Source organism: Apteryx mantelli, chromosome Z, assembly GCF_036417845.1.
Source record: "Apteryx mantelli isolate bAptMan1 chromosome Z, bAptMan1.hap1, whole genome shotgun sequence".
Lineage (NCBI taxonomy): Eukaryota > Metazoa > Chordata > Aves > Apterygiformes > Apterygidae > Apteryx > Apteryx mantelli.
In genome coordinates this window covers 43,958,545-43,986,493 of record NC_090020.1, presented here as the reverse complement: position 1 = coordinate 43,986,493, position 27,949 = coordinate 43,958,545, and the positions used below count along the sequence as shown (strand labels likewise).

Genomic DNA, 27,949 nt, shown 5'->3' with positions numbered 1-27,949 from the left:
AGGTTGTCTCTGTTTTTCTTATGGATTTTAAATGTGAGAAGTTAGTCTTTCAACTTCCTCCATGCAGTTGTGATAGAAAGGATTTTTTTGATGTTGTTGAAAGATGAAATTACGTTTTAATTGCCGTGCTTGAGGAGGTAAGCCCACAGAGTATTCTTTGCACTTTGGTCACAATAAAATCATAAGTATTGATGATGATTTAAAAATTAAGTGTACATATCATTTGTTTGCTGAACTATAATCTTAAAATCATAACCAGATGAAATATTCAGAGTAGGAAATCCAAAAGAGCTGAGCTAACAAGATAAAAACATTTGAACAGGTCCTTGAAGTGCGCTACTAAATATGGATGCAGATGGCTTTAATGAATATTTCATCTAAGGGACCCTACTAATTAAAATCCACATCTCCAATGAAACTTAAAAAACTGCTGTTGATCATTGTGCTTTTTTAGTGTAACCCTATGTCACCTTTGTTAAATGATCTGTATATAGATTGAGTTCTGTATTTTCTGGAATAAAAAAAAGGGGATCCATAAAGACTCCATTATTTTTACACTGTATTGCTCAAGGTTTGAGAGAGAGGTTTTGGCACTCTTTATCTGAAGCAGGTATTTATTTCAGGAGCACAGTAATTTGTATTTGAATGTTCTGTTTTCAGTCATATCAACATTTCTAAAGTTATCTCCATGTAGGGCTGAAATTTTCCTAGGATGTAACAATTTGGACATTAATGTAGGAAAAAACCCAAAAGCATCGCTTCCTATTTTCATCTTTGCAGGTAAATTGTTTTCTGTCTGAAATACAGAAGTGGCCAGGTTCAGAACTGAAACATGGGCATTATAGAAATGTCTTTAAGTATTTGTGTAAGCATTTATTTGTATTTAATTGAGTTGCCAGCTTTAGAGGATCTGTTGTGGTTTTAGCTCATTTCTGTGAAGCTTATCCAAAGCCTATGGGTTATGGCACTTATGTGATGTTCTGAAGGAACTTGCATGATACATGGGCTTTCTTCTGGCCTCCTGAATGGGATGAACACATCTCTCTCTGTGCATCCATATATTTCATGCTCTTTAATTGCAAAGTTCATTAAATGAAGACTAAAACCCATAACATTTAGTACAGCATGAAAAAAAAAAGCAATGCCAGATCTCTTTGTTACTGGGCAGAGCTCTGTGGTAATGAGTTAAATTGAGCTTGCTGTTGTTTTCGTTCCTACTCTTGTCCTTGTCTTGTCCTTGTTGTGGTTATTGCTGTTTGTGCCACTGTCATCCTTAGGAGCTCCAATGGCGGACTGTTATGGCATTGTTCTAGATGCTGCAATAACAGAACAAAATATGTTCAGAAATTTGTATAAATTATGTGAGAAAGACCACATTGCCACCAATGGAGAGAAGAGTACAGGCGACCAGTGGAACAGTTTGGGTTGCAATGATCACTGTAGTCTCTGGCAGTCAAAGAGTTTGTAGGTCCTTGTAACCGTCAGGGCATAGGTGAGACTTTGAAGAACAGAATGAAGATATTTTGCAGATACCTGCAAGGAATATCTTGAAAGTGAGAGAACAGGGAATTTCCTGAGGCTGGTTTTGTGTTTACTGTGCATTCCTGCTCCATCATTGAGAGTGAGGTCTGGAAAGGAAGAAAACTGAAAAAATTATTTCAGCAGTGGAAAGTGGGTTGCTTATGGATTTCTGAGCTAATTCCTCCATGGTACCCTGTGACCCACTGTGAGACACTGATTTGGGGATTAGCTAAAATAATACCCTTGAGGATCCAACAGCATAGATAACTAATCTGAGGCTTCACAGTAGCTGCAGGGGTTATTGCAATTTTGAGATTGTCTCTGTTGCAGAGCTACTCTGTATCTGGGAAGCGAAATTGCATCTACTTTAATCCTTTAGGCCTTTCTTCCCACAGAGAGAGTGGTAACAGCAGGTTTTATCCATAAAACATGTCCTAATGGCTTCTCAGCTGATTAGGTCTATATGTAATATGAAGACTAGATTATTCATTTGAGTTTGTTTTCTTTAAAGGAGAAAACGAACATATTCCATTAGAATATTAAAACTAACACACCAAATGGCACATCAGAAAATTGCGTTTAATAGCTGACATTAACACAAAAGGGAGACTTTCTTATTTTTAAGGTGACGATCTTGTGGTGATGAGGAATACAATAGCATACAGTTTATTTATCTTGAACATGCTGAAGGAGAGTGAGGATCCTAGGTTGTTTAATTCAGCATTCATGTGCCAGTTCGTTATTAGATTTCTGATTACAGAGTTACATTTAGGCCGAGGAGATGGAGATCCGCTCTGCTCTCTGCTTGCCCACACATCCATCTCTGACTTCCATATATGCCTGAGACAGCAGGATCTGTAGTAGACTGATGTCTTATGCAACTGCAGAGGATCAACAGAACTTGTACTCCCCCATGAAGAGATTCTATTCAAAAACAAGGTTTCTGCTATTTTAATAATAACAGAATACAGAAGTATAAAATGTCATGAGTATCTCTGCTACTTGTGCTATTGCTGTACCTTCTGTTTCTTTACTGCTAATGTCATTGTATTTGAATTTTATATTATCTCTTATAATTGCTTTTAAAAAAGAAATAATGGCAGAATATAAGAAGAGTTGGATCACCAGTTAGTGATATCCCTTTCTGACAGCACAAAAATTTACTACAAGTTTTTGTGATAAAGAAGTTGTTTTCTTTTTCTTTTCAGGTACCATGATCAACAGGATGTTACTAGCAACTTTCTTGGAGCAATGTGGTTGATTTCAATAACTTTTCTATCCATTGGATATGGTGACATGGTACCTAATACATACTGTGGGAAAGGAGTCTGTTTACTCACTGGAATCATGGTGAGTGTTCTTGAATTTATTTACTGGATATGAGATTAAGTTTGCTGGAATTAGTCCCAAAACTCTTGGCTGTCATAAGAAAAGCTTGCAGAGTGTATAGGTTTACTTTCACCACTCCCACAGTCTCTCATTCCACATTACGGAACGGAGGGCTTTCGTCCTCTAGAGGTAAAATGAAGAGCTGTGTAACGAAATACAAAGAAACAAATTCCACCCTGATGTAATTTGCAGCTTCAAAATCTCAACAGAGTCTTTCATTAAATGTTATGATGTCACATTTTCTAGATTATCTTTGGACATGTGTTATTGGACCACTAATAATAACGAACCTACAGATCTGACACTTGCTTCTTAAGATTAAGTTACTTACAGGCACAGAACAGTGGTGGTGGCTAGTGTGCTTAAGCTTTGTGCTTGTGCATAGTTTTCTACATTATTTCTTATAAGTCTAATACCATACAGTCCATAGGCTTTCATTGCTCTAAGTGGTTTTATGTAGTGCCATTTTCATTATGAGTTTTTGCTAACCATTGATAAAATGCAGCAACTGTTAGTCCATACATATTCAATACATATTTATTAGATGTATCTTGTGTCTAATTTCAGTTTTTGTGTATTGCACCATTTGGCCACAGGTGCAATTTGGCAGGGAGTAGGACAATAAATTACTATGTCTGGGAAACTTCTGTATATCTACAGTAAATTAGAAGTAATAGAGCTCCTGATCCTGCCACTTCTGTTTGTGTAAAGCTCCTGTGTAAACTTCCCTGTGAGTGAGAAAAACAGGATGGGCATCATAATATAATATATCTGACAGTAATATATATATTTATTTTTGTTTGTTTGTTTGTTTGTTTGTTTCTGCTTTCTTATCTATTGATCATAAAAGTAATGCAGCTCAAATATCTACCTTCTATTAAACAGGTATATTGGGATTATGACTAAAAAAAATGGTGGCAAAAAGGTTCTTCTTTTTAACAGGTGTTTTAGTAAATCCGTTATTTATAAAAATATGTATGTTATGTTCAAAGAGTAAAATAGATCAATACATTCTTTTATTGTTGAAGATTTCTTTCCAAATGCTTCTTTTTTTTTAATTTTTAACATCTGACAGATTTCAGGTCCTTGACCTTTATTGAGGACTTTTAGTGCATTTTGGTGGTGGTGGCACATGCATGTCTCTTTAAATACAGAGTTTTTAATTTAGTTGGAAAATACAGGCTGAAGAGGAATGACTCGGAAGGCTTTTCTAAAGGCTGGTGACTAAGCTCAAATCTGCCATCTTCTGGGGTATTTGCCTTCGTTCCTCATTCTCAGAAGGATTTTGATGCCAAAGAGGATAAATAGTGCCATAAGTTCTTTAGGAAAAGAGGAGAACAAGTAGCACATATTGCCACAGGGATGTGCAGAAAAGGGACACCACTCTGTTATAATGCTTTTCTTCTTCTCAGAAACCATTTAGAAGTAAGAAGCAAATGCTTTGGGATGCAGGTATCAGATCATTATCCCTTCTCATTACCATCTCTGACTAGATTTTTCTGAACAAACCCAGAATTTGGCTGGTTTATCTTGCACTGAATATGCACTCAAAACAAATTGTTCAGCGCTCTTTGGCATTTTCAGTATGAAAAAACGTACGGCAACAGAAATCTTAGGAGTTTCGAATCCCTGCAGAAGTGCAGTAAGAATATTAGTATTGATACAAATCACCCATGGGTTTCACACTGCTACCGGGTTTATGTTGATGTAAATGACATCAGCATCTGGACTGGTCTTAAAGGTTTGATGGCTGTGGGTAGCCTATCTGATTTTATTACAATGAGAACAAGGCAAAAATAAAATCACAGAAATGCTCTCCAAATTATTTCAAGTGTTGTTTTACACACTGGTGAATGAACCACACAGAAGGTGAGATTATAAGCCATATTTGTCATTTTACTTATGATAGTACTGTTTGGCTTCTGGTCTAAAATTATTTACAGCAGTTGTTTCCATTGTTTTGGAGAAAAGCTTAAAGTACTGGTTAATGTATGCTACGTTTGCATATATAGCTTTACTTTTTCACAGCTGAAACAAGATCCCTTTGAAAATTTGGTTTGTAAAATGTACAGATGATACTCACCTTCATGTCTTTGATTTATTTTTTTTTCCCATGATTTAAAAATTCTGCAGCTACCTTGGAAGCACTAAGATTCTGAACACTCAGAAGTACGTACACAGTCAGAATCACATGATAAGGAGTTTGGGATAAATACCTAGAGAGACAGAAAACATTCTTGACAAAAAAGGGGTCAGGTAGTTAGAGTGTGATATTAGTTAAAACAGTATGGGAAGTCTTGACCCTTAATTGCATTTTAAAGGACATCAGTAATATTGCTTTGGTAAACTGTCATCTTTGACAGGAAAATTATGGAGCAAGGGGACAAATTCAGATGTTGAAATTAATGATTTCTTTTGGTAAAAGATCTGAAAGATATGCAGTATGAAATGGTGAATATATTAATGGAGTTTAGGCTGGAAGATCTGTTCAAAACCAAAAAGCTCATAGGTTTTAGATATAATTCTTTAAAAACAGCTACTCTTTTGAAACCTGTATAGTAACTAATTCATGTTTATTGTGGAAAAGATAAGATCCTAAAAGAACAGACTTAAAATTTCCATTTGCAGAGGAATGATTGATAGTCTAATTAAAAGATACACCAGAATAACTGTGAAATGAATATAACAAGTAAAATCAAACAGTTTGTGTGGTTTTTAGAGAAAAATGTAATTCCTTAGCATCTGAAGTAGCAAGTGCGTTGTTAGACCAGTGCGATCAATACCCTGGGAGGGCCTCTTTTGTGTCCTGACCCCGTTCACAGGAGAGCCCAGGTGTGCGCTGGCTCTCCTCCCACTTCTGCCTCAGGAATTGCTTTCTGTGGGATGGAAGTTGGATTGTGCAGGTTGAACCCTGCATTGGGCTCTAGCCAGGGAAGTTGACTTTATGCAGTCTGCTGACAGCACCAAGTTGTGCTAGTTGTTAAAACTGATAGCTATTGCTCTCTTGAGACATTGGTTCAAGTGACATGTTTTAAATTCTGCAGATACATACTCCCGGAAAACAGGATAAACTTTAAATACATTCTGGTGACACTAAAAGAAAAAAAAAGCACTTGAGAATCATTAAGAGTAGGCCAGTAAAGAAAGAACTCTAATTAATATATCAGAACAATTAAACAAGCAAAAAGAAAACCGTGAACCATTTGGCTTTTGAAAAAAGAGGGGAAATAGCAAAAGAATGTGTTCTGCCATATTGAACAATTTAATTTTTGATCTTGCAGAGCACATAAACATGTGAATCACTAATGAAAGTATTGAAACAGGGCAATACAGAGTTGGTGGCAAGAGTAAATACAGATGCTTTTTATATACTGGCAAGAGAAACTAAACTGGGTAACCCCCTCTAAATTACCAACCAGTGTTTTTTCTGATGTAACTTCACTTGGCAGCAATAGTAGACTATGGACCAGGTAGGCCATAAATCTAATAGTGAATGTGCCTGCTGCCCTCTCTACGCATCATGTAGGCACACAGATAGCAATGGATGGATGGAAATACGAGTGCCATCTTCTGTATCAGAAGGGGATATGGAAAAGATGGGGAGATCCACACAGTCTTCACCATGCCATGCGACGCATCTGAACTTTTCTGTCCACCAGATATGCAGTGGTGGTCAGTGCACACCCCACCAGCCCTCACAGGTCCTGGTCAGGAGGCCAAGCTCAGCTACAGGTGCAGCACTTTGTTCATGCCACTATTAACATCAGTGGCACTGCTTATACATGGACAGTGTTTTCACCTGCTGAACTATTTTATAGCATCAGGAAAGTCAAAGAGGTTTGCCAAATTTTCCTTGCTTTATGAGTAGTACACTGAAGATAGCAAAAATGTAAAGAAGGATTGTGGAAACTAGTAGAAGTAAAAGGAAAAGCAAGCATGAGAAGCTATGGGAAGAGGCATTATAATTGACTATGGGATGGGAGGAATGAGAATGAATGAATGAACTATTAAAAATATATGAAGAATATGGAGGATATTGAATAGCTCCTTGTCTAATATGAGAACAGGGGGTCTTTTGGGCTCCATTAATAGACATTACATTTGGAATAAATAAGTAGAAATGCCTCTTCCTGCTACATATAGTCATTCTATGCAATTCTTGTTGCAATTACTGAGTAAATCTATATTTATGGATAATTTTTACATATCTTTATGAGCTTTTGTAGTTATGCAAGATAAAATAATAGCAATACATCCTTATGGCTTCAAATACAAGATCTTCTGCAAGGTTTGAGAAGGGCTGTTTTGCTTTTACGTGCAGCATTATATGGGGAGCTAGTGCATTACTGTGTGGGGCAGAGTTAAGAATTGCCTTCCTGAAGAGCACTGCCAAGAGCAAGAAGCAGACTTGACAGAACTAGTAGATCAAACCTATGTTCCTACGATAAAATGGATGAGTTGCAATTGTTGTAACTGTTCAATCACAGGCTGCACAGTGTGGCTGGCTAAAGCTTGAATGAAGATTGTTTTAGATCAAGTAAATATCCTACAGGATTTTCATGTTGGCCTCATTGTTGCTGAAATTGCAGCTCAGATGCTCTTCTTATTAAAATGAACACCAGAGAGCTCATTAAACCTATGAAGGAAGCAAACAAATGTTGAAGGTATTCTTCAAGTTGTATCATAGAGGTGGGTAAGGAGGAGATTAGTTGTTTCTTCTAGAAAATTTTCAAGTAGCATCTTTTAACTCCTGGATCTGAACCCCACTCATGTAGGTGAGTAATTCTGTAACTGCAGAGTTAACATTGGCTGCAGATCTCCTGGGAAGATTCCTGAATAAAAGAAAAGGAAGGTAAACATCAGATTTCAGTGGTGATGTTTGAAAATTATTTTATTTTATAGAACTTTCTGTGGATAATGTACCAGAAGGTCATATATTATTTTGCATTGTAATGCCTAAAACATTGCGGGATTTTTATGAAAACTTCTCTTTACGTTGTTTAATTCTGTAGTTAGGTGCAGAAACATGGAATTGTTTACGAAACGCAGAAATGTACTTTGAGTTATGCTCAAAGAGCTGAAAAGATATTATTAAGACTAATACACTGCCTTGTGAGTATGGTTGAACTGTAGAAGTGACTCAATTTTTTGTAATAGCAGTAAAAGGATAATAGATTGTATTGCCATTTGAAGGTTTACCTAGAACATTCTGCACATTTATCAAGAATCTGTAATATTTTTATCATTTCTTGTATCTGGTGGTAAAAGGTCAGAGCAATGAGGTGAACAGCTTTGTCAATGAGAAGCCTACTGGAGGAATTTCAAAAATCTAGAACACAGCTTGGTTTTTACTTCCCTGACAGTACAGGAAAATGTGAAAAGCCTTTCATGCAGATTGGTAGCATTTCAGGTCCACTTCTCAGCTATATGCTAGAATAGAATTCATTTGACTGTGAGAATTCGGTAATAAATGTAAGTGACCTCAGGGTTCAGAACAGTTTGTGTTTGTTCCTTCTAACCTAATACAATGTAAATGGATGATGTGTCAAGCAGAAACATACAATGGAGAAGACAGTTAATGATGCTTGAATTATTAGAGTTGAAACTAGTAGTAGTTGGGCTGGTCAGAATTTTTTCAGTTCCTTTATTATTGTTGTTCCAGCACACCAATTTGCCAAAATGGAAACTTTTCTCAGGAATGTAGTTACTTCTTCTGGATTGTTTTACGACTATGTCTTGTTGGGATGAAATTTTTAGATGAAGTAAAGAAAAATGAAGAAAAGGAGGAACATAAAATTACAAAAATGAAGTTAAATAGCTCCTGAGAGAGAGTGTGTGAGCAATCCCTGGGGCAGTAGTGGTTAGGGCAGTAAGCTGGACTGTGAACGAACGGCAGAGGCAGTCTTCTGTCTCCATTTGAATAAACAAAATCTTCTGGCAGGTGTAACCATCTTTTAGAATTGGAAAAAGAAAAAAAGCCCTCACTCAGAAGGTCTTAATTTCATCCCGATAGAATAGGGAAGTTTTTGACGTGTCAGAGGACATAGAAACTGTTTCCGTCTTAGATCTAATTAGGAATTACGGTTGCATTTCAGCAAGTTCAAAGGCAGTCAGTTACTGACTGGAATGAAGAGCAGTTCTCTCAAGATATCTTTGTTTACATAAATATGACTGGAGCAGAATGTTGTTGTAGGAAAACTTCTGCTTTGTTTTGAAGAAATGTAATTTGATTTGGTTTCATCTGCAATACATTTGGATTTTAATACAGTAATTGTTTTATACCTTTACAAGTATTCTCATGAAAGTGTTGTATTTACACTCTTGGGGTTGCATGATTTCCTGTGTCAGTCATTGGACAAGAGCATCATTGGTAGCCTCATCCTGAATTATAAAACTAATGTTTCCCATCAGCTTTATAGGCTGTTCAGCCTGCCAGTTAAGGGAAATCAGATTTCACCTCCTTGTTCAGCAAAGAGGTTTTGCATGCCAGGCAGAACAATTTCTTCATGACTGTCACGATCTCCAGTGAGCTTTTCAGCTGTTATGATGATTGAAGGCTTCCCAGGAGTCCAGCCGCAGGATGCTCTCACTTCTTGGGGTTGTTCGAGTTAGCACTGCCATCATTTACAGTTTTACCTAGTGAAAGAGAGATTGGCTTTGTTTTACAAACCATTACTTCCTGCACTGTCCCAGGAGCCTTTCTCAGTACTCCTCTTGCATTACTAAAGAAAAAGAGTTTATTTCATAGCTATCACTCACCTGCCAGTACCCCTTACTGCTCATCTGCTGTATTATAGAAGTTGAAATGTTGCAACCAAATTCTAGCTGTGGTACAGACTTACAAACTTCACTAAAGACATTAGTAGCCAGGCAAAATATTGAATATATGGAAGTATAAATAATGCAAAACTATTTTAGGTCACATTTTTGGCTGAGATAGTATAGTTTTTGTCCTATTACTCGTCCTACTTTGTTTCGGTGTTGCAAGATTACATCTCTCTCCCAGTAAACAACGACAGATGCAAAACCACACTTATATGATACCATTTCCATAGCCTCTGTCTGTCTCATGGATGGATTCCTCCCTCAACTTTTGCATTGCTTGTTTTGGAGACTTTTTTAGTTTCTTTTTTTTACGTCAAGCAAGATTTTTCTATTATTTCTTTTTTCCTCCCTGGGTGGTCCAAAAAGTCCACCTTCTAGAGAGCCAAATGAGCAGAGTATCTGTTTAAATTCTTACAGGTTTTTCATTTTATGCAGAGCAGCAGGAGGATTGTTGTGCCTTTTCTGGTGCAGAGCTAAATTTCCCACCAGAGCCATATGTCTGCAAAGCGGACCTTCTCTCTCCCTCAGTGGATCCCAAGGGATATGAGCAAGAAATGTGGCAGCTGCCTTCTTTCAGCTACAGGCAAGTATAGCAGGACATTTTTGTGACAACTACAGCACTAAAGACTGCACTTCACTTCCAGTCCGGCTAAACCAAAGCTGCCAGCAGACTTTCATCAGAGCCACTGATACACTATATTGCTTCATTTTTCACCAATAGCATCCTCCAGGCATATATATGACCCCCAGGCAGTCAAAGTAGTTGCAGAATTTGCCCAATTCATTGCTGTGATGTAAATGCATTTTGGAACCTTACCAAAAAAGGAACCAAGTGGAAATGCCAGAGACATTTACTTAAAGGAGTGTAGGGCGTCTTGAGTCCCAGATTTTTAAGCTGCTGACCAAATGCTGCTTTCAGTGCAGCTTTTCAGACAGTGCTAACCATTTTTTGTCTTAGCTTTTAAACAAGACAACAAAAAGAATTCCAAAACATAACCTTTAAGTGAAGACTTGCAAGCACCTCTCTTTGGTTATCACTAAAATTGGGCCCTTACTGGAATGCTAGGCCCAAACACTAGACATCATTGTCAAAGTCTGAACAGCACAGTCTTGCACTCACTGTGTACAGTGTCAGTATGAACCCTCAGTTGGAGCACTTGCAAACTACAGGAAAGGCGTGATCCTGGTCCACACTTCATAGCCTCATCCTCATCAGATACGATTTTAGTCACTCTGGGCAACAGCAGCTTTTTTCCCCTCTAAAGCAGCTGTTGCGTTTGAGTATGGCTATGTCTGCTGCAGAGTACCATAACCTAAATTCTCTGTGATAGCTTTAAATTAGTTAGCTCAGGACTGGCAGCCCTGATGATGACAGCAGAAAGCTCAGGGTGGGCTGCATCAGCAAAGAGCAGGATAGTGGGCTGTGATGAGGCTGCTACAGGTACCTCAGCTGATACAGTATATAATGTGTATCTTGATAGGTATCTCAGCAGAGCACAGTGGGAGCTGAAGGAGAAAAAGGACAAAGCCAGGTCTAGTGTTGTGATGTGTACAGTATAGACCTACCATCTTCATTCATTGTTATTTATATTACTGTAGAACTTCTGAGCTCTATCTGATCCCATTGAGTCAGGTGTTGTGTAAAGACAGGAGAAATATGTAGTCCTAATTCCCAAACAGCTTACCATCCCCATATAGGAAAGAGAGAGAGGACCAAGGAGGCCTTATGATACACTATTAGAGCAAGTGATCATGACACACCAGGAATCTAAGTATCATCACTGGTTTTGCTAGGTTTTGTAGTAAGTAAATAATATACCAAAAAAGGAGGGGGGATTTGAAAGAAAACAATATATTAGATTTGTGTGTGTTTTCTAAGTCAAGAGATGTTGTGAAGGGTTTTGTATGAAAGTTTTAGAAGTGGGGAATGAATGCTGGCATCATGGGCTTATTAGAGCCAGGGTCCATTGTGTCCCTACTGATGGGATGGAAGAACCCGAGGTCATAAAATAACCAAGATGAGGGCAAATGTTCTATATTTGATGCCACAGAGAAGGAAGTAGAGGGACACAGAGCAGAGTAACATAGTAAAAAATGATGGGCAAAGAAATTAACCATTGCAGCAACTCCTTGATTATGGATATGAAGGGATAAATTGCTTTGTCTAAGCAGATGAAAGGGTGTTTGCAACAATTCAGAACTAAATGCCAAGATGAGAGTTTCAGCTGTGTGGACAGATAGGAAAAGCTGCAGTTTATGGGGCCTAAGGGCAAAGTGAATGGTAACACCAAGTAATAGTTCTTTCATTTGGGGAATGGGAGGTGCATTTTAGCATTTTTTTTTCAGTTGCTAAATTCAAAGTATAACTTAAAATACAATTAATTTCACCTTTCTTTTCTTGCTGTTTTGAAATAGTGTAGGCTTGGTGTTAGAAAGCATACACCTATTGACAGATTCTGTTTTTTTCCCCCCTCAATTTACCTATTCTTCCATGTTCATTTTTCTAAGGAATATCAGTTATCATATAGACTTGTGTAACTGAAAAAAATGTTTAACAAGTACCTAAAAGTACATATGTGAATCAAATACCCACACAAATTTGTTTTCTATTTACTTGTGCCATTTACTGTAGGCATCAAAGAGCTTACCTAGGGGTAGCTTTCGTGGGCTATGGCTTACCTGGCTGAGCATTTGAACCTAAGTCGTCATTCCTTGTTAGGAACAGGAGCAGCATCTTTAAAATTGGAGCTGTGAAGAATGTTCTTAAGTTGTTTGCAGACATATCAAAATGTTTTCATACTGGCTAGCAGCTAAGCAGATCAATGGTCAAGGAACGCTCTGTGCAGTGTAAATGGCTACAGGCCTTTTGCTTCAAGGACATATTGCTCACAAATGCAAGTTTTATATCACCATCATCAGAGATTTGACACCACTATGCAATAAAATCCAATCCTGCGTTTGTTGCTCTGCCTGATTGAAAGGCTGTGTCATACGGTTTTTTTCAGACTTTTTACCAAGGACTGATGCACACCATTTCATATGAAGTAACAAATACTGTGCAGTCAGGATGAGGTTCACATGCTTCAGTTTCAGCTCACTGCAAATAGAAGCCAGGCACTGCTCAGCTTGCAAGTGGCATGCTGGTCTGGAGCATTTCTGAGAAGCCCATTTTCAACAGTCTCATCTTTTGGGGCTTCTCCTGGTTTAGTAGATAGTTTTGTTTGGCCTGTGCATGCTTTCTGGAGAACAGAAGAATCCAGGGAGATCAGCTTTTAAACCTGGTGGTTGCTGGCAAACGCTAGACCATACAGTACTTGAAGGAGAGCAGATGCTGGATGGTTAGCTTTGTTACTAGCTTCTTGCATTAAATGGAGCAGTTGAGCAATATGGGCAAACTTTAACTTTGGCTTGCCTAGGATGCTTACATTGTATGTGTTATAATAGTTTGTGTCCAGGTTTTTTAACAGATGTGTCTGAATTTGTCAACACAGTTTGTAAATGTTTAATGCTTCACGCAAAAGCTTTTCTGCACTGAAAAAGGAGAATTTTGCAGTTTTGAAAAACTGTGAAAGATGAATCATCTGTCTTTCAAATTTGCCTCAAATCACTCAAAATCTGAACAGTGACAATGAGTGAATGAATTTTTTTGGTCATTTCGGTTCTACTTTTCTGAAATAGTCTCAAGATAGAAAGTTTAGGTCTGATGTACACAGTTGTGAACAGCATTTACTAATTAGGACAAACCGCTGCTTTTTACTTCTTCAAAATCTGCCACCTACCTTTGCATCTTTTATTTTAGCTGCCCCTCAAATAGACAGTTCAGTGGGGTGGAGGGCTTGGGTGGCTTTCAGATGTATAGCTATAGCTAAAGTTTCAGAGGCCTGATGATGAACATTATGAATATTCTTTTCAGTCTTTTTTCTCTCCAGTTTTGATGTACTGTAAGTCCCATGTGCCCTTAAAGTCATGCTCTTTACCAACACAAAATACACAACTTAAAATAACACTGTAATGGAAGAGGCAGACAGGGGCCTGTCTGAAGAGTGCAGATTCCAAGTAGAATTAATTACTGCCTTGATACTTGAAAATTTGTACATTCTTCCCTTTTTCCTTTATTTCCTTTGCTTTTAATGATATATAATTCCCTCAAAGTTGAGCAGGAGTTTGAAGCAGTGATTTAGTTTAGTATTTACTTGAAAACAGGATAAAAAGAATTACGTTGGAAATTATAAAATACAGGAATTTAAAAGAAGACCTTTTCTGGAATATTTTTGTTCTCAATAGAGACTTTCTTGGAGTTGAAGTGTGGGCTTTTACTTAGCCCAGGTTATTTTAATAAGAAGCCAAAAGTTTCTGCTTTGTATAGTATTGATAAATGAAAAAAACCTGGGTGTATGAGCATGAACTCATTGAATTCATGTTACTGATTTGGCACATCCCTGTTCACATTAAAAACATAGCAAGTATGATGCTACCATTTTAAAAATAACAGTACTGCTTGTGTTTCATTGCTGCAATTCGGGATAGTTCTCACTTTATTATTATTATTATTAAGGATGCTGAGCTCTTCAAGGGAAACCTTATAAAAGTGCAGAACAGTAACATACAATAGTAATTAGAATCAGGTACTTTAAGGAGAATTTCAATGTGTTATTCTGTAAGCTCTTAGTTGTTTAAAGAATAATTTGCTCTTCTTCAAGGCATTGCAAAAAAATAAACAAGTAGCCAGTGTTTTACTGCTCTCTTTTGCAGAAATGTTAAAAGAACCTGTTTTCATATCCTGAGATCATGTCATACCCCATGAAGCCAAGAGTGGTAATCTGAATGGAGAATAACTTGCAATTGTAATTTGGTGATGAGAAAGTTAGCAGGCCATACAAACACAGCAGTAGTTTCCCTAATGTGCCAGTGACTATATGCTACTGCTGCAGGCACTGTCTTTCATGTGAGATATAAAGCTACTGTCCTTTAAGAGCTTTGGCTATTGTGACTGCTGTGACGAGCATAAGAGTTAATCCCAAACGCCTGGAATAATTTCAGCTCAAACTGAATTCCTTTTGTCTATTGCATCATTCCTCTTCACGCCCCTCTTTTTTTTTTTTTTTAATATATCTAATATTTCTCTTCCATAGTCACTTGGCATAAACAGCTGTTTTGCACCACTTTGCCAGTGGCGAGCAAGCTGATCCATATCAATAGTCTCGTACCAGCTTGGCAGTCAGTGAGTACAAGCGTGTCGTTGTAAGCAGGCATAGTGCTGAGTTATGTCATTGAATCAATGTCTGTCTGGCCCGCTGAGCGCTAGCCTCACTTATGGGCCAAAAGACTTCTGTTCTTCTCTTCATGTTCTTGCTATTGCATGGGGGTTTTTTGCCCACACTGAGGGATATTAGCTGTTCCCTCCAGCCCTCCTTCACAGGAAAGGCAACCGGAGAAGAACTGCCTGTTTTCTGGGGAGTTTCTTTCAATTGTATCACATAGGGTTGCCTCATCCTCGTCTTGAAAGGCTGGGTGGGTTTCGAGAGTGCTCAGCCTTTAGCTGCATTAGCTATCTTCTTCCTCATTAACTCTTAGTGGGATGTGGGGAAGCAAAGAACCTATTGTATCCCCATTTTGCCTTCATCTCACAATTAAAGAGTAAGCCTCCAAGTACCTTACCTACATGGGCAGCTACAGCAAAATTATAAGGGACTTATTTGAGCGCTTCCTGAAGGCTACTGGGGGATAGAAACTCTGATAGATCAGAATTAATTGAAGACGATGGGTCCTTGTGAGGAAACAGATGAATTTATTGACACAGTCTACCAGCGGAATGAAATTGGAGACTAATTAACTGGAGGCTTTCACAAAATTCATTGGGTACATCAATAATTAAGAGGGCAAAAGATGCATTTTTTGAGAACAGTGTGTGAATATGGGCTTCCAATGAGTTGGTTTGTTTTGGCATCTCTGTGTGTTTAGTAGTGGAATTTGTGCCTGGGAAGCTAGGTTCAGTGATGTTCTTCTGTATTTTCTGGAGATAGTAAAGCAGGTATAGAGGAGGAACAAGGCGAGAGTAAATTAATGGGAAAAATATGGAAAGAGTGGAAGAAAGCTGTGTGACTGAAAATGTAGTAAGCTTCAACCAGAGACGGTTTTTCACTAGGAGAGTAACTGATACAGATGCACTAAACAGCTAGATTTGGGTGAACCTGCAAGTTAAACACAGCTGTAGTATATTTGATATAATTTTATACCTTTTTAAGAACAATATGTGAAGCATGGTTTAAAAAAAATACTAAAGCAGTAGAATTTAGGAATGGTGTCAGAGTAAATGGTACCTGGAGCTGCATGTAATATATGCTGTTTCTAGTTACCTTACTCATTCTAGCTTCCTTTCCCTTCCACTAAAAAATTTTAATCTTGCAATGCTGATAAAGCTACTGTCATTTCAAAGGAACTGGCACCCGCTGGCTTTGGCCTGTTATAAACATGCATGGCTGTGCATATATACAGGTATGCATCCATATACACAGCACAAATTAGAAACTTGCAACTTTCTCCATTCAAGTTTTGAAGTAATGGTGTTGTGGTTGTGTACTATTTTAAATGGTAATAAGAGATACAGAGATTCTATAGAGAAAAGATCATCGTAGGCCTCAGAAACAACAGGGAAGTATACCGAAGTGGTTAAATACTAAATTTATGACAATTTTATCTTTAGGCCTTAAAGAAAATCCTAAGAAAGCTTTCTTTTTTGTGTGCTAAGTACTAATCTAATCTAATTTCTTCTTTAGCAATTGCCATACACTGTAATCAATTGTTAAGAACAGGGTATTCTGCATTTATTCACTAATATTCTGAGTTTTAAAACTTGTTCTGATAACCCCCTTTGTTTATGCACTAGAAATGGGATGTGTTTGAATTTTCAACCCCTGCAGGAAAAAAAGCAGAACTGCTGCTCACTGGTTATTTTGATGCCCTGACGTTTTACTAGCCTGCAATTGCTGACTCTTCCTATTACTCTGAACTGAAATAGCAGTAGTGTGTTCACTATATTTACCAGGGATGGTGAATCATCTGATACCTGCCATATTTCTACAGCAAAGGAGAAAAATCCGTTTAAAAACTCTGCAAAATGCAGTAGTAACATCTTGGGGGTTTGTTTATTGTTTTCAGGGTGCTGGGTGCACTGCACTGGTGGTAGCTGTGGTTGCAAGGAAGTTAGAACTTACCAAAGCTGAAAAACACGTGCATAATTTCATGATGGACACCCAACTAACTAAAAGAGTAAGTCGCACTTTATATTCACAACTGAAAAGGAAATGTATGTTAAATCTATTTCTGCATTTGTTTTAAATGATCTCGTGCTTCATTCTCTTACTGAACTTTTTCATAAGTGTGATTTTGCAAGGTGCCATGTGAGGGCAGTGAATGTCCTGAGCACTCTGAAGTCAAGGGCAACAGCAGGTTCCTGGCAGATTTTGAAGGTTTGCTTATTCTTTTATAGATGGTCCTTGCTGCTGGAAGATAACTCATGTAACCAACAGTTAAAAGCTATGAAACTAGAGACTAACATATAAAACTGACAAACTCTCATACAGCCTATGAGAAGAATATGTAGAATTCTTGTGGCTAAATAGATGAAATGACTGATATATTTCAGAATTTCAAGCTATGAAGGACTTTCCTTTAGAAAAAGATATGCCTTCTTATACTTAAGAATAAATTTCAAGTATTCATAGTTTGTTAGTGAGGTAGTCTTTGCAATTGCCTTGTGTATTGAACACATGGCTCACAGCTGCACACAGTAATGCAGCACCCAGAAAGATATTTTGTAGATAATAAAAATATTGAAAGAGGTATTAATAAGAACAAAAACTTTAGAAATCATTAAAATTCATAAAAACTGTTTTAAATTTTTCCTTAAGAGATATAACTTAAATTTTTGTTCACAAATAAGATCTTGGAAAATGAAAGAACACAGCAAAGAAGGCAGTAGAAATCCTGCATCCAGGAAAAACAGGTCAGTGTTGAGGAAATGCGAAAATGAGTGGGAGCTACAACATCCCCTCCACTTGATTAATCTTGGTTATTGAGGAGAACCAACACTGAGAGGAAAGCCTTCACACTCAGAATGGGAACTCATTGGAGCTTGTCCTTACTGATGGGTGGAGAGCTCTGAAGCAGAAATCAGGCTCTGCTCCGGATCAGGAAGGTCGGCTGTGTCAGCAGAGCTCCTCGCAGTGGGGCTGCATGGTGCTGCCTCAGTTCCTCTGCTCAGGAGACCCAGGAAATGTCTCCACTGGAGCAGATGCCCCTCTCAGGCATGTCAAGACGTTGCTCTAGTTTTATTGGCTTCCACGTCTCTGTGCCGGTCTCCAGGGAAAAGCATACATCTCCCCTGAGTAGTTACAGTGGGGAAAACCAAAGATGAGTGGGAAGGCGGTTCTTACAAAGGCATAAAGGGTGGGATTCATGTAACCTACTTTAAATGTCTAGCTAAGCCTGCTGCTTTACACCCCCATTATAATCAATTAAGGTCCAGCTGATACTAGGTCACAGAGAACAGTTTGTCCCTTCCTAACAGAGACATATACTTTTGGAAATCTACACTGGCAGTACCAAAAATGAGGTGAATCTTATCTGAGTCAGTTCATTTGATTAGAGTAGGAATCTACTGTAAATTTAGGTATTTGGCCAAATGAATCCCACCACAGGAAACTAATATGTGAAGAGTATAGAGAAACACAAAGCTAAAATTGTCTCGCTCACAGATGGTGATTTAGTGGCAGATTTCAAATGCAGCAAACTGCTTTGATGCTTGTCCACGATGAGGTAAGAAATTGCCATTCAGGGAGCTGACAAGAAAACTTTTCAAGTGTAATCTGACAGCTGAGCTGAAAATTTCTTTTGGGGAAAAAAGGTTTTGCGAAGATTGGCCAGATGATTTTGAGAGTCTGGTGCTCATTTGTGCCTTTTAAAGTCTATTCCTTCAGCTATCCTTCATATAAATCTAAATATCAGTTCAGTAGGGTATCCAAGTAGTGTTTTGGTAGCTTCAGTACTCACAAAACTCAAAGCAAATGAAAAGCAAACCAACCCTTTAATTTAGAGATGCCTATCACAAATCAGTTCCACAGATACTGGGAGGTTTCCTCACAGCCTGAAGACAGTCAGACCTTATGGAAATACAAGGACTGGAGATGTGGAGGAGGGCTCTAAAACCTGATTCTGCTTCCACTGAAGTTGGGCCCAAAGTTCTCCAGTGCTTTTATAGGTGCAAGGTGAGAGCTCCTGCCCGGCGGGAGTGACTGCACGGCATTCCCACAGGGTCTGAATCGATACATCTGCTTAGCTCTGACGCTGCAGTGGCTGGCACGATAGAAAGCCAGAGAGAGAAAATAGAAATGAATAATAGGACTGTTTGCCTTTATAAGTAACCTAATAATTGTGTCATTAATCAACATTACATTTAAATTGTCTATTGTTTTCAGGTATTCCTCAGAATATTGGAGGGCCTAGAAAGGAACTGTGGGTACTCTAACATTTTATAGACCCACTAAAAAATAATCAAAGAATTCATGAAATAGAACACTAGCTACATTCATTAACAAGGTATTTTTCCATCTCCTGTGAGAATGCTAAGAAAGAAAGCAGAATAAGGAAACAAATGCAGAAAAATAAAATCTGTTTGAACAACCCTGGAAATTTAAGACTGTTAAATTGCTAAGAGAAATAGGAGGTAATAATCATATAAGAAGAGAGGAACTTTATGGTCCTATAAAATACATCATCTAGTTAATTACCATACAGATAATGTATTAATATTCCCTCACTGTAATTTATATTGCCATAAACACCAAATGGTCCTAACTCTTCTCAAGAGGGACGAGTAATTCCCAGATGCAAAGAAAGCTGGTCCCAGTATCACTCTTACAAGCAGCACAGAAATTGCTCAGCAGTCTCTCTGATCACACAATTTCTTTCTGGCCTCACTGCTGCAGCTTTCTCATATACCCACTTTCCACAGACAGAGTCTTAAGGTGCTTTAGAAAGGGTTTACACTAGAATGGATTAAAAAAAACACAACATAATGCTACTTTTTGTCAGCCTGGTGTTTTTCTTTTATTAAACAGGTGAAAAATGCTGCGGCCAATGTACTCAGGGAAACATGGTTAATTTATAAAAACACAAAGCTGGTTAAAAAGATAGACCATGCAAAAGTAAGGAAACATCAACGCAAATTCTTGCAAGCTATTCATCAGTAAGTACTATTTTGCTTTGCTTTCTTGTCCAAGCATTTTCATTCTCTCTTTCTCTCCCCCTACTGAGAACTTTGATCTTGAGTTTGCATTTTCTCCTTCTTTCAGAGTAAGACAAAAATGAGGTTTTTATTGTAGTGTCTATTTAGAAAAGAAAGTACGCTGGCTGTGTATGCCCAAGAGGATAAATCAAAATTGCTCAGTTTTTTCATAGGTGTTCATAATGGTTCATGAATTAGCTGAGCTGGTGTGTGTGTGTGTGTGTGTGTGCGCGCGCGCCTGTGTTTTCCCACTGAGACTATCCTTTGTTGTATCTATTTGCCCTACAGGTAAAAAAGCTGCAAAACACAATAGATGCTGGGGCGGGGGGCAGGGGGGGGCTTCATTTGCAGCAAATGTTTTAATGATTTCACATCAGAACAATGTGATAGAACAGCTGCTATGAGTAGGTATGTTGTGTTTAATGAAAAGCATATACAATCAAGTCCTCAGCTTACTTTGTGCAGCTCAACAGCAATTAGCTGCTTCTCTCCTCCATATTTTCTTAGTGGTTAAAATCAAAAGTAGGTATGTCAGCTATTACCCCTGGCATCAGGTGTACAGAATGGGAGTATATGCCAGCAACCATTAGTATGGCTGTTGTTGGACACTGCTGGCATAATTCAGATCAGCTCTTCCCCTCTGCTGAACCCCTAAAGGGATTGAAAACAAGCCTGAGAATTGTGACCAACAATAGGATAAGATTGAATTATGGTATGCCAGTCTAAGTATTTAGCTAAAATTTGTAATATGTATTATTTGTCATAAAGCTATCTCACTGCTAGAGTTGTACAAGGATTCAGTTACTATTATTTCTTGGATTATATGGGGGAAAAGGCCTTTTGTCCTCAGGAACCACAGATTCATCATAATGAATGGCCAGGACCCATGCCACTATTTGTGTGCTTTATTTGACATACCCATCCAGCCTGTGGCAGCCATTTGTACAGCCTGCAAAATATGTTTTCATGACATACTGTGGAAATGCAGCTAAATTAATTAAGGTTCAGTTTGAACTGTTTTTTTTTTTTGATAACGTCTAAGAGCAGCCTGTGCTCTTTAGAAATAGTTGAGGCAATAAGAAGGCCACAAAAGCTGAGGCATTTTTAGGTAGCATAAAAACTATTTTGGCTCAATTCTGACATGTTGCTCAGCTTAAATGACCGGGGGGAGAAGAGGAGGGGCAGGGGTTCGAGGGTAGAGGATGGCATGTCCTGCTCATCCTTTGCAAGACTTGAATCCCTGATTGCAAAGGTTATGCCTTAACATTTTTAACCTTATTATTTATTCTGTGTGTGTGTGTGTGCGTGCGTGCACGCATATATGTCCATGTGTATGCGCAAAGAGGAATCTTAAAATAAAAAGCACAGCAGGCTCAATCTGCAGCTTTGCATTACCATTCAAGCCCAGAAGAGCTTCACAGGTTGTAAAGTGTTGTTGTGCACTTGCCTTAAAAATTCATTAATCAGGTCAGGGGGAGGGTGGGTTGGAGAAGGTGGCAGCAGTCTTTTTTTTTTTCCCTAGCTGTACCAGCCAAACGTTGAACAGCTATATTAATAATACATTTCCCTCTGTCCTTTAGCACTTTGCTTCCCATTCCAAAACCTATTTAAAAAATATATATATATATATATATATAAATATATATATATATATAGCTTTCTCAGTATGCTGAGGAAGGTGCCTTGGATGGAAACATTGCTCTAGCAGTCTGCTTTCTTCCAGTGGCAGCAGAGTAGCTGGGTGCAATTAGTTTGCTCTCCCCTTGCATCTTTGAACTTTTCTCAAGGGACCAAGGGACTCACCGCAGCATATGGCTCTCTTCCATCTTTCTGGATTCTCAGGTTTTTATTGGTCCCTCTCCCGCACTTCCTCAACTGTTGGGCTGGAGACAGGGATGAAAAGAGTGAAGTTTTAGGGCCAGTATTATACAAGAAATCAGAGTAGGGCATGGTAACAGTCTCAAACTCACAGCCCTAAAAGGTCTGAAGATATTGCCTGTGACTGTGCTATCTTCAGCTGGTCTGGGTCTTTTTTCCTCCTTATACACTCTAAATAAGGTAAAGGTGAAATTGGCACTCTGAACAATAATACTGCATTTTTATGTATTGTATGAATAAGAAAATCTACAGCTGATAGCTAATGGGAAGGTTTCAACATACCGTAAGCTCCCTTGTCATAAATGCAAGTGAATTAGACTCCACGTGAGGCAGTTAGTTAGTTACTGAGTAGAAGCAGTAGCAAGTCCCTAGGACGTCCCATGTGCTGAATCAAGCCCACTGTGCTCATTTGGTTGTTTTAGTATATTTTACAGTTTGTTTTCTTTTGTTTTGTCTTTTTATTTCAACAAAATGAAAATAGAGCTCGGAAGTAAGTTGTATGAGCTGTTCCTTTCTAAATTTGCAGAATTTACCACTGTCTGCATGCAAGAAATAGAGTCTTTATTTGTGAACTTCGATGGTCTGATTGCTGCCATGGAAACACGATCCAGAATCATGATCTTTTGCTGTGATAAGTGAAGTTCATAAAGTCAGGATGCTTCATATTTCCTCTTAATGAACTTGAGAACAAAAGTCTGTCAGTTTTCTTGTAATCTGGCTGCTGCAGCTAAAGACTTGCCATTACCTAGAGATATGTTTTTACAGTCTGTGTGGGTTTTGGGCTGGCTACCATTAGGTACTGTCACCTTGATGTCAGCTGGTACTGCTTTTGATAACAGATTGCTCAAAAGTTTAGAAGTCAACATGCAAACTGGCAAATAGATGATTCAAAGAATCTCAAGAAAAGCAGAAAGCATAGATCCTGCAAACTGTTTGCGAGAGTGCTCACCAAAACACTAGGCTTATCATTCTGGTCAAATCATTACATGCTTATCTCTGAGTCTTGGGGCTGTAATAATATAACTTATAACACTGGATGGTCTTCCATACTTTTTTAAATAGCTCTAATGCATAGCCTCTGAAAGCACCATTCCTACAAACTACACATACATTGTGCTCTGAAGGAAGCCTCTAGGGGAAGAAAAAGTGTGTATGATATTCAGTAACAAGCTGCTGGAATGTCAGCTTTATGTGAACAACTGATTTCTACCTTAACAGAGTTATTTCTACATATTAAGAAAGATATTCATTGTTCACAACTTACTTTCCTCACAGAGGTTAGCCTAGATGTGAAAGGCAAATGTTATTAACTAAAGATCTGAATACAAACTGCCTAATTTTGGAGCATCTCCCAGAAGGCTTTTATTTATTTAGATAGATGGACAGACACACAGACAGCTAGAAATACAGATATGTATATCTACATATCTATGTATACAAACAAAAGCAAAAAAAAACACAACAAAAACTTAATACATTGTTGAAGCTACCAGCCTTCACCGGCTTCTCAGGATTTAAGTGGTAATTTGTATCCATTTTCTCCAATTTAGTTTAGAAAAATAAACATCATGGAATAGGATTCCTTCCCCCAATTCTGCCTCCAGTTTAAAATAATTTATAGCCATCTTAGAAATGTCAAGCTATTGGAAATGAACAGATTGGTTGGCTTCCAGCAGTCTAAGGATATAATCCTGATCCCTCTGAAAGCCTTGGCAGTTTTGTTATTAACTTAAATGGGGTCCAAATTTCATTCCCTGTTTATTCAAAATACAGAGAAGGCAAAAGGATTTTCCACATCTGGGTTGAGGCTGGAGCACTTTGAGGCATACAAAGCCATGAAGTGAAGAAGGAGAACTTCTTTGCAACTGCCATGACTGTACCACACAAGCTGGCAGTGACATGGAGCTCTTTTTTGCCACTGCTAGAGTTTCAGTTTTTGTTTTTACAAGAACAGTTGCATATGCTTTTGTAAAGTCATGTTTGCTTTATAAGGTATACATAACTTTGTAAGTAACACAATAATTGGGAAATAGGCAGAGTGTGTGTTAGCAACCCACATAAAATGCTGCCGTTATTTTCATTTGAGAACTAACCACTTGGTTGCCCCTTGAGATATTAGAAGACTACTTGGCATCTATCATCCATGTGTTATAAATTCATGTGTTATTTTTGAAAAATGCTATTTATTGCTCAGAACATCCACTAGAAAAGTCATTGAAAGTCCAATTTAGTCTCTGTTGGGAAATGTTTAACAAACCACTCATATACTTAAGAGATAAATTGCTTATTTTTGAAAATCACATATAGAAACCACTCCTATAGAAGTTAATCTGAAAAAGATGGAGTTTAATTCAGAAAGCATGTAGAGAAGATCATGCATATAGCTTTCAAAGTATGTGCATAACATAATACAGTTAGTTAGGTAAGCATCAAAGATAAAATATACACTCAATTCTTTCATAATATTTTTGAATTGTGCATTGAAAAGGTATGTCTAACAAGTTTAAAATGTAATCATATTTAGATTTGCAAGCTAGGTATAGGAAGGTAAGGAAATTAAACATATTGGCAAGTATATCGGTTATTTAGCTGCTGGTCAGATGAAAGTTCTGTTTAAAGTAGTGGGAAACTCACTTATCACTGTATTTCCATCAGGTTCAAACACCTGCTAACCCAATCCATTTCCGACTGAACAGGGCTAATACCTGTATCTAGTCATGTAGGCATGGGAAGATTCGCGATTGCTACAACATTAATGACAAAAATTGTTTCTTTCATGTTTCTTCCTATATCTACTTGTCACGATACTGAGGCTTTGAGGAATGTTTTGGCTTTCTTTCATGTAGCCTGGATAAACTTATCTCCCTTTTTGAATTGAACTTCAACCATGGCAAACAGTAGTCTCAAGGACATCACATTTCCTTGCTCTTTCTTTTTTGCGGTGTTGAAGAAGCATGCTTCTCATTGCACCAGACACATGACCAATTCTGACTCTACACAAAGTACTCGAGGCATTGTCCATGCGGTTATTTGTTCTCGTAAGTTTATGCATGCTTTCTAGAAAACCTCAGGTGACTACACAGCTACCCACACAATCTGACTTAAAATTCCACTTTTTAGATTAAGAAGTGTTAAAATGGAACAAAGGAAACTGAACGATCAAGCCAACACTTTGGTGGACCTGGCAAAGGTTAGTAGGCCATTATTGTTGTTTTGCATTAATATTCATCCTTTCAAAATGAAGAGTGTGTAAGTGAGTGTTAGGCATTACACATGCAAATAATGTTAACAACAACTTTGTTAGTTGTAGAAAAAGAAAATATATATCTTTTCTTGGTTAATATTTATTAAATGAAACATTGCATTTACAGCACTGGTCAAGGTTTGAATGCACTTTTTTTTTTTCCGAATATTTGAAAAAAATATTTCATAACTGAGGGGCTGATCTGACTGCAGTGATAATGGTAAATACTTAGCCTGAACTGTGAGAGGGCAGCATCTGTGTAGAGCCGTATCATAAAGGATTCTCCTTTCCAGTTACAGCAGCTGTGCTATGAGGGACCACAGTTTCCAGGCACTCACACAGACTGAAATCGGGGGTTCTGTGTTTCCACTCTAGCTCTTCTGTGAAGCAGTGACTTATACTTTAAATGACTAAGTCTCTATTAGTTCCAATTTTTTTAATAGAATAATAACTGGACACTTTGCTGATATAGTATAAGGCTGTCAATCTTTTGAAAGTCATTTGAGATAAGAGAGGCTATTCAAGCACAAACTACTTGCCTGTTGTTGTTTTTTCAATATAAAACTATAATGAGACACAGGCGGCTGAGCGCATTTTGGGCTTCACATTAGACTACTAATATGTAACAGTTACTTTGTATGGACTTCATGTGAGGCTGCATTAGAAGCGTTCGTATACTTTTCCTAATGGTTCCTCATACACATATCTTCAGGCAACTCAAAACCTATCTCAACTTAAAGAGCATCATCAAGGCAAAGATTAGACACAGCAGTGTTTGTTCCGCTTTTACTGTAGAGAACCACCTGCCTTAGCTTCAGTTGCTGAAAATACATTTCATTCTACTGCTTCTGGCAACTGATAAGGACTTTTCAGATACTATTTCATGTAGACTAATTTGCTTTCAAGGATTATGCTAGCATCCTGAAACAGGGGGCAGGGAAAATGGATTATAGACACTCAACTGATACTTCAGTGCTTTGCACTTCAGGTAGTCAGTCATTCAATTAATTTTTCATTCCCGTATAATGGATTATAAATTTCAGCCAGTGTGTCGACTTATATCCAATTATTTTAACTTCAGTTTAAGTCTAATCTGAAGTCTTAGACTACAAGAGGGAGAAATTCAGTCATTATTTTTAACCACTTCCGTGCATCAATTGCAAGAAAAACAAACAAATGAAAGAATAAAACCTGACGAACTCTATGAAATAATACACTTCAGATTACATTTGTACTGATCATTATGACATTTTAGATTTTACCTGCATACTTTCCATTAGCAAACACTGTTTTGCGGAGGGCAGATAGATAGATGGGGGAAGGTAGAAGCAGAGACGTGTATGCTTGAGGCTTTACTCCATGCTCTACATTTCAAAAAGAGTCCAGCCTACTATTATTTACAACCAGTTCAAGGAAACCTGCTCGGCTTAAGGAGAAAACAAGCAAAATTGTTCTGCTTAAAAGTATCAAGTTGTTTAAAAAATTAGAGGAAGTACAGGACAGTCAAGAGCACATCACTGCGCTTTGCAGTTTTTGGTCTCCTCATGGCTTATACAATTAATTCTGTTCACAAATCTTACAATGGTGCATTTCTAAACACCTGAACTTCTAAAAAGGTTTATCTAATTCATTAAGAGCTTGACATTTAAAATGCTACTGAAAACACCAGTGTTACATTTACATTCAAAAAATTTAGTACCAATAGAAAGCTTTGTTGTGAATCTACAAGTAAAATTACTTCATAAGACTAGATCTTTTTCTGATATCCGTATCCTCTTTTGTGAAGTGCAAAACCATTTAGGAACCCTTGTAAAGCTGTGCTGCATGTTGCAATGTTTGTAAGATCTCTCTAAACCTTTGCTTACATCCTTCTACTTTCAGACTCAAAACATCATGTACGACATGATTTCTGACTTAAATGAAAGAAGTGAAGATTTTGAGAAGAGAATTGTTACTCTGGAAACTAAACTGGAAACTTTAATTGGTAGCATTCAAGCTCTCCCGGGACTGATTAGCCAGACAATCAGCCAGCAACAGAGGGATTTCCTCGAGGCCCAGATACAAAATTATGATAAGCATGTTGCCTACAGTGCTGAGCGATCACGGTCTTTGTCAAGAAGAAGGAGATCCTCCTCCACAGCACCACCAACTTCATCAGAGAGTAGCTAGAAGAGAATAAGTTAACCACAAAATAAAGACTTTTTTGCCATCATATGGTCAATATTTTAGCTTTTATTGTAAAGCCCTATGGTTCTAATCAGCGTTATCTGGGTTCTGATGTCAGAATCCTGGAAACCTGAACACAATGTTTTAGGCCAAAATGAGTAAAAACTCTTTTTTTTTTTTTTTCCCCTCTTCCTCCCCTCAGATGCACAGTGAATGCACCTATTATTGCTATATTAGATTGTTCCCCCTGTAATTTCACTAACTTTTTATTCATGCACTTCAAACAAACTTTACTACTACAGTATATAATATAATAAAAAGGTTAATTTCTGCACTTACTTGCTTGGTTGCTTGGACTTTAACAGTTTAAAAAAAAAAATCATGATCAAAAGCCCTAATACTAAACCTTTAAGAAACAAAATTCAAGCTTAATTATCCCTCAGTATGAAAACTCATTCTTTAAACTTTGCCTGCAGTGGAGGGGGAAAAAAAATCCGTGTTCCTATAACAGTGTGCTGTGTATGTATAGTCATTTTAAAAGGTCACTGACGACTTCAGTTACTGAAGTCTGAAGTTACTAGAAAATCAGTTATGAAGTATGCCATGAGTTTTTAAAAAAATCTTCTTATGACTTTTGTTTA

General features: G+C 37.8%; 1 protein-coding gene across 1 annotated transcript in view; it reads left to right on the top strand.

Annotated features, from left to right (window-relative positions):
- KCNN2 (potassium calcium-activated channel subfamily N member 2) overlaps positions 1-27,703 on the top strand; it is a 77,875-nt gene extending 50,172 nt beyond the window's left edge. The window contains exons 5-9 of the mRNA XM_067315432.1: positions 2,730-2,871; positions 16,894-17,004; positions 19,854-19,981; positions 25,019-25,088; positions 27,024-27,703. Of these exons, the coding sequence (XP_067171533.1) occupies positions 2,730-2,871; positions 16,894-17,004; positions 19,854-19,981; positions 25,019-25,088; positions 27,024-27,311 (739 nt within the window). The 3' untranslated portion in view covers positions 27,312-27,703. The remainder of the gene's footprint in view (positions 1-2,729; positions 2,872-16,893; positions 17,005-19,853; positions 19,982-25,018; positions 25,089-27,023) is intronic.
- The last annotated feature ends 246 nt before the right edge of the window (positions 27,704-27,949 follow it).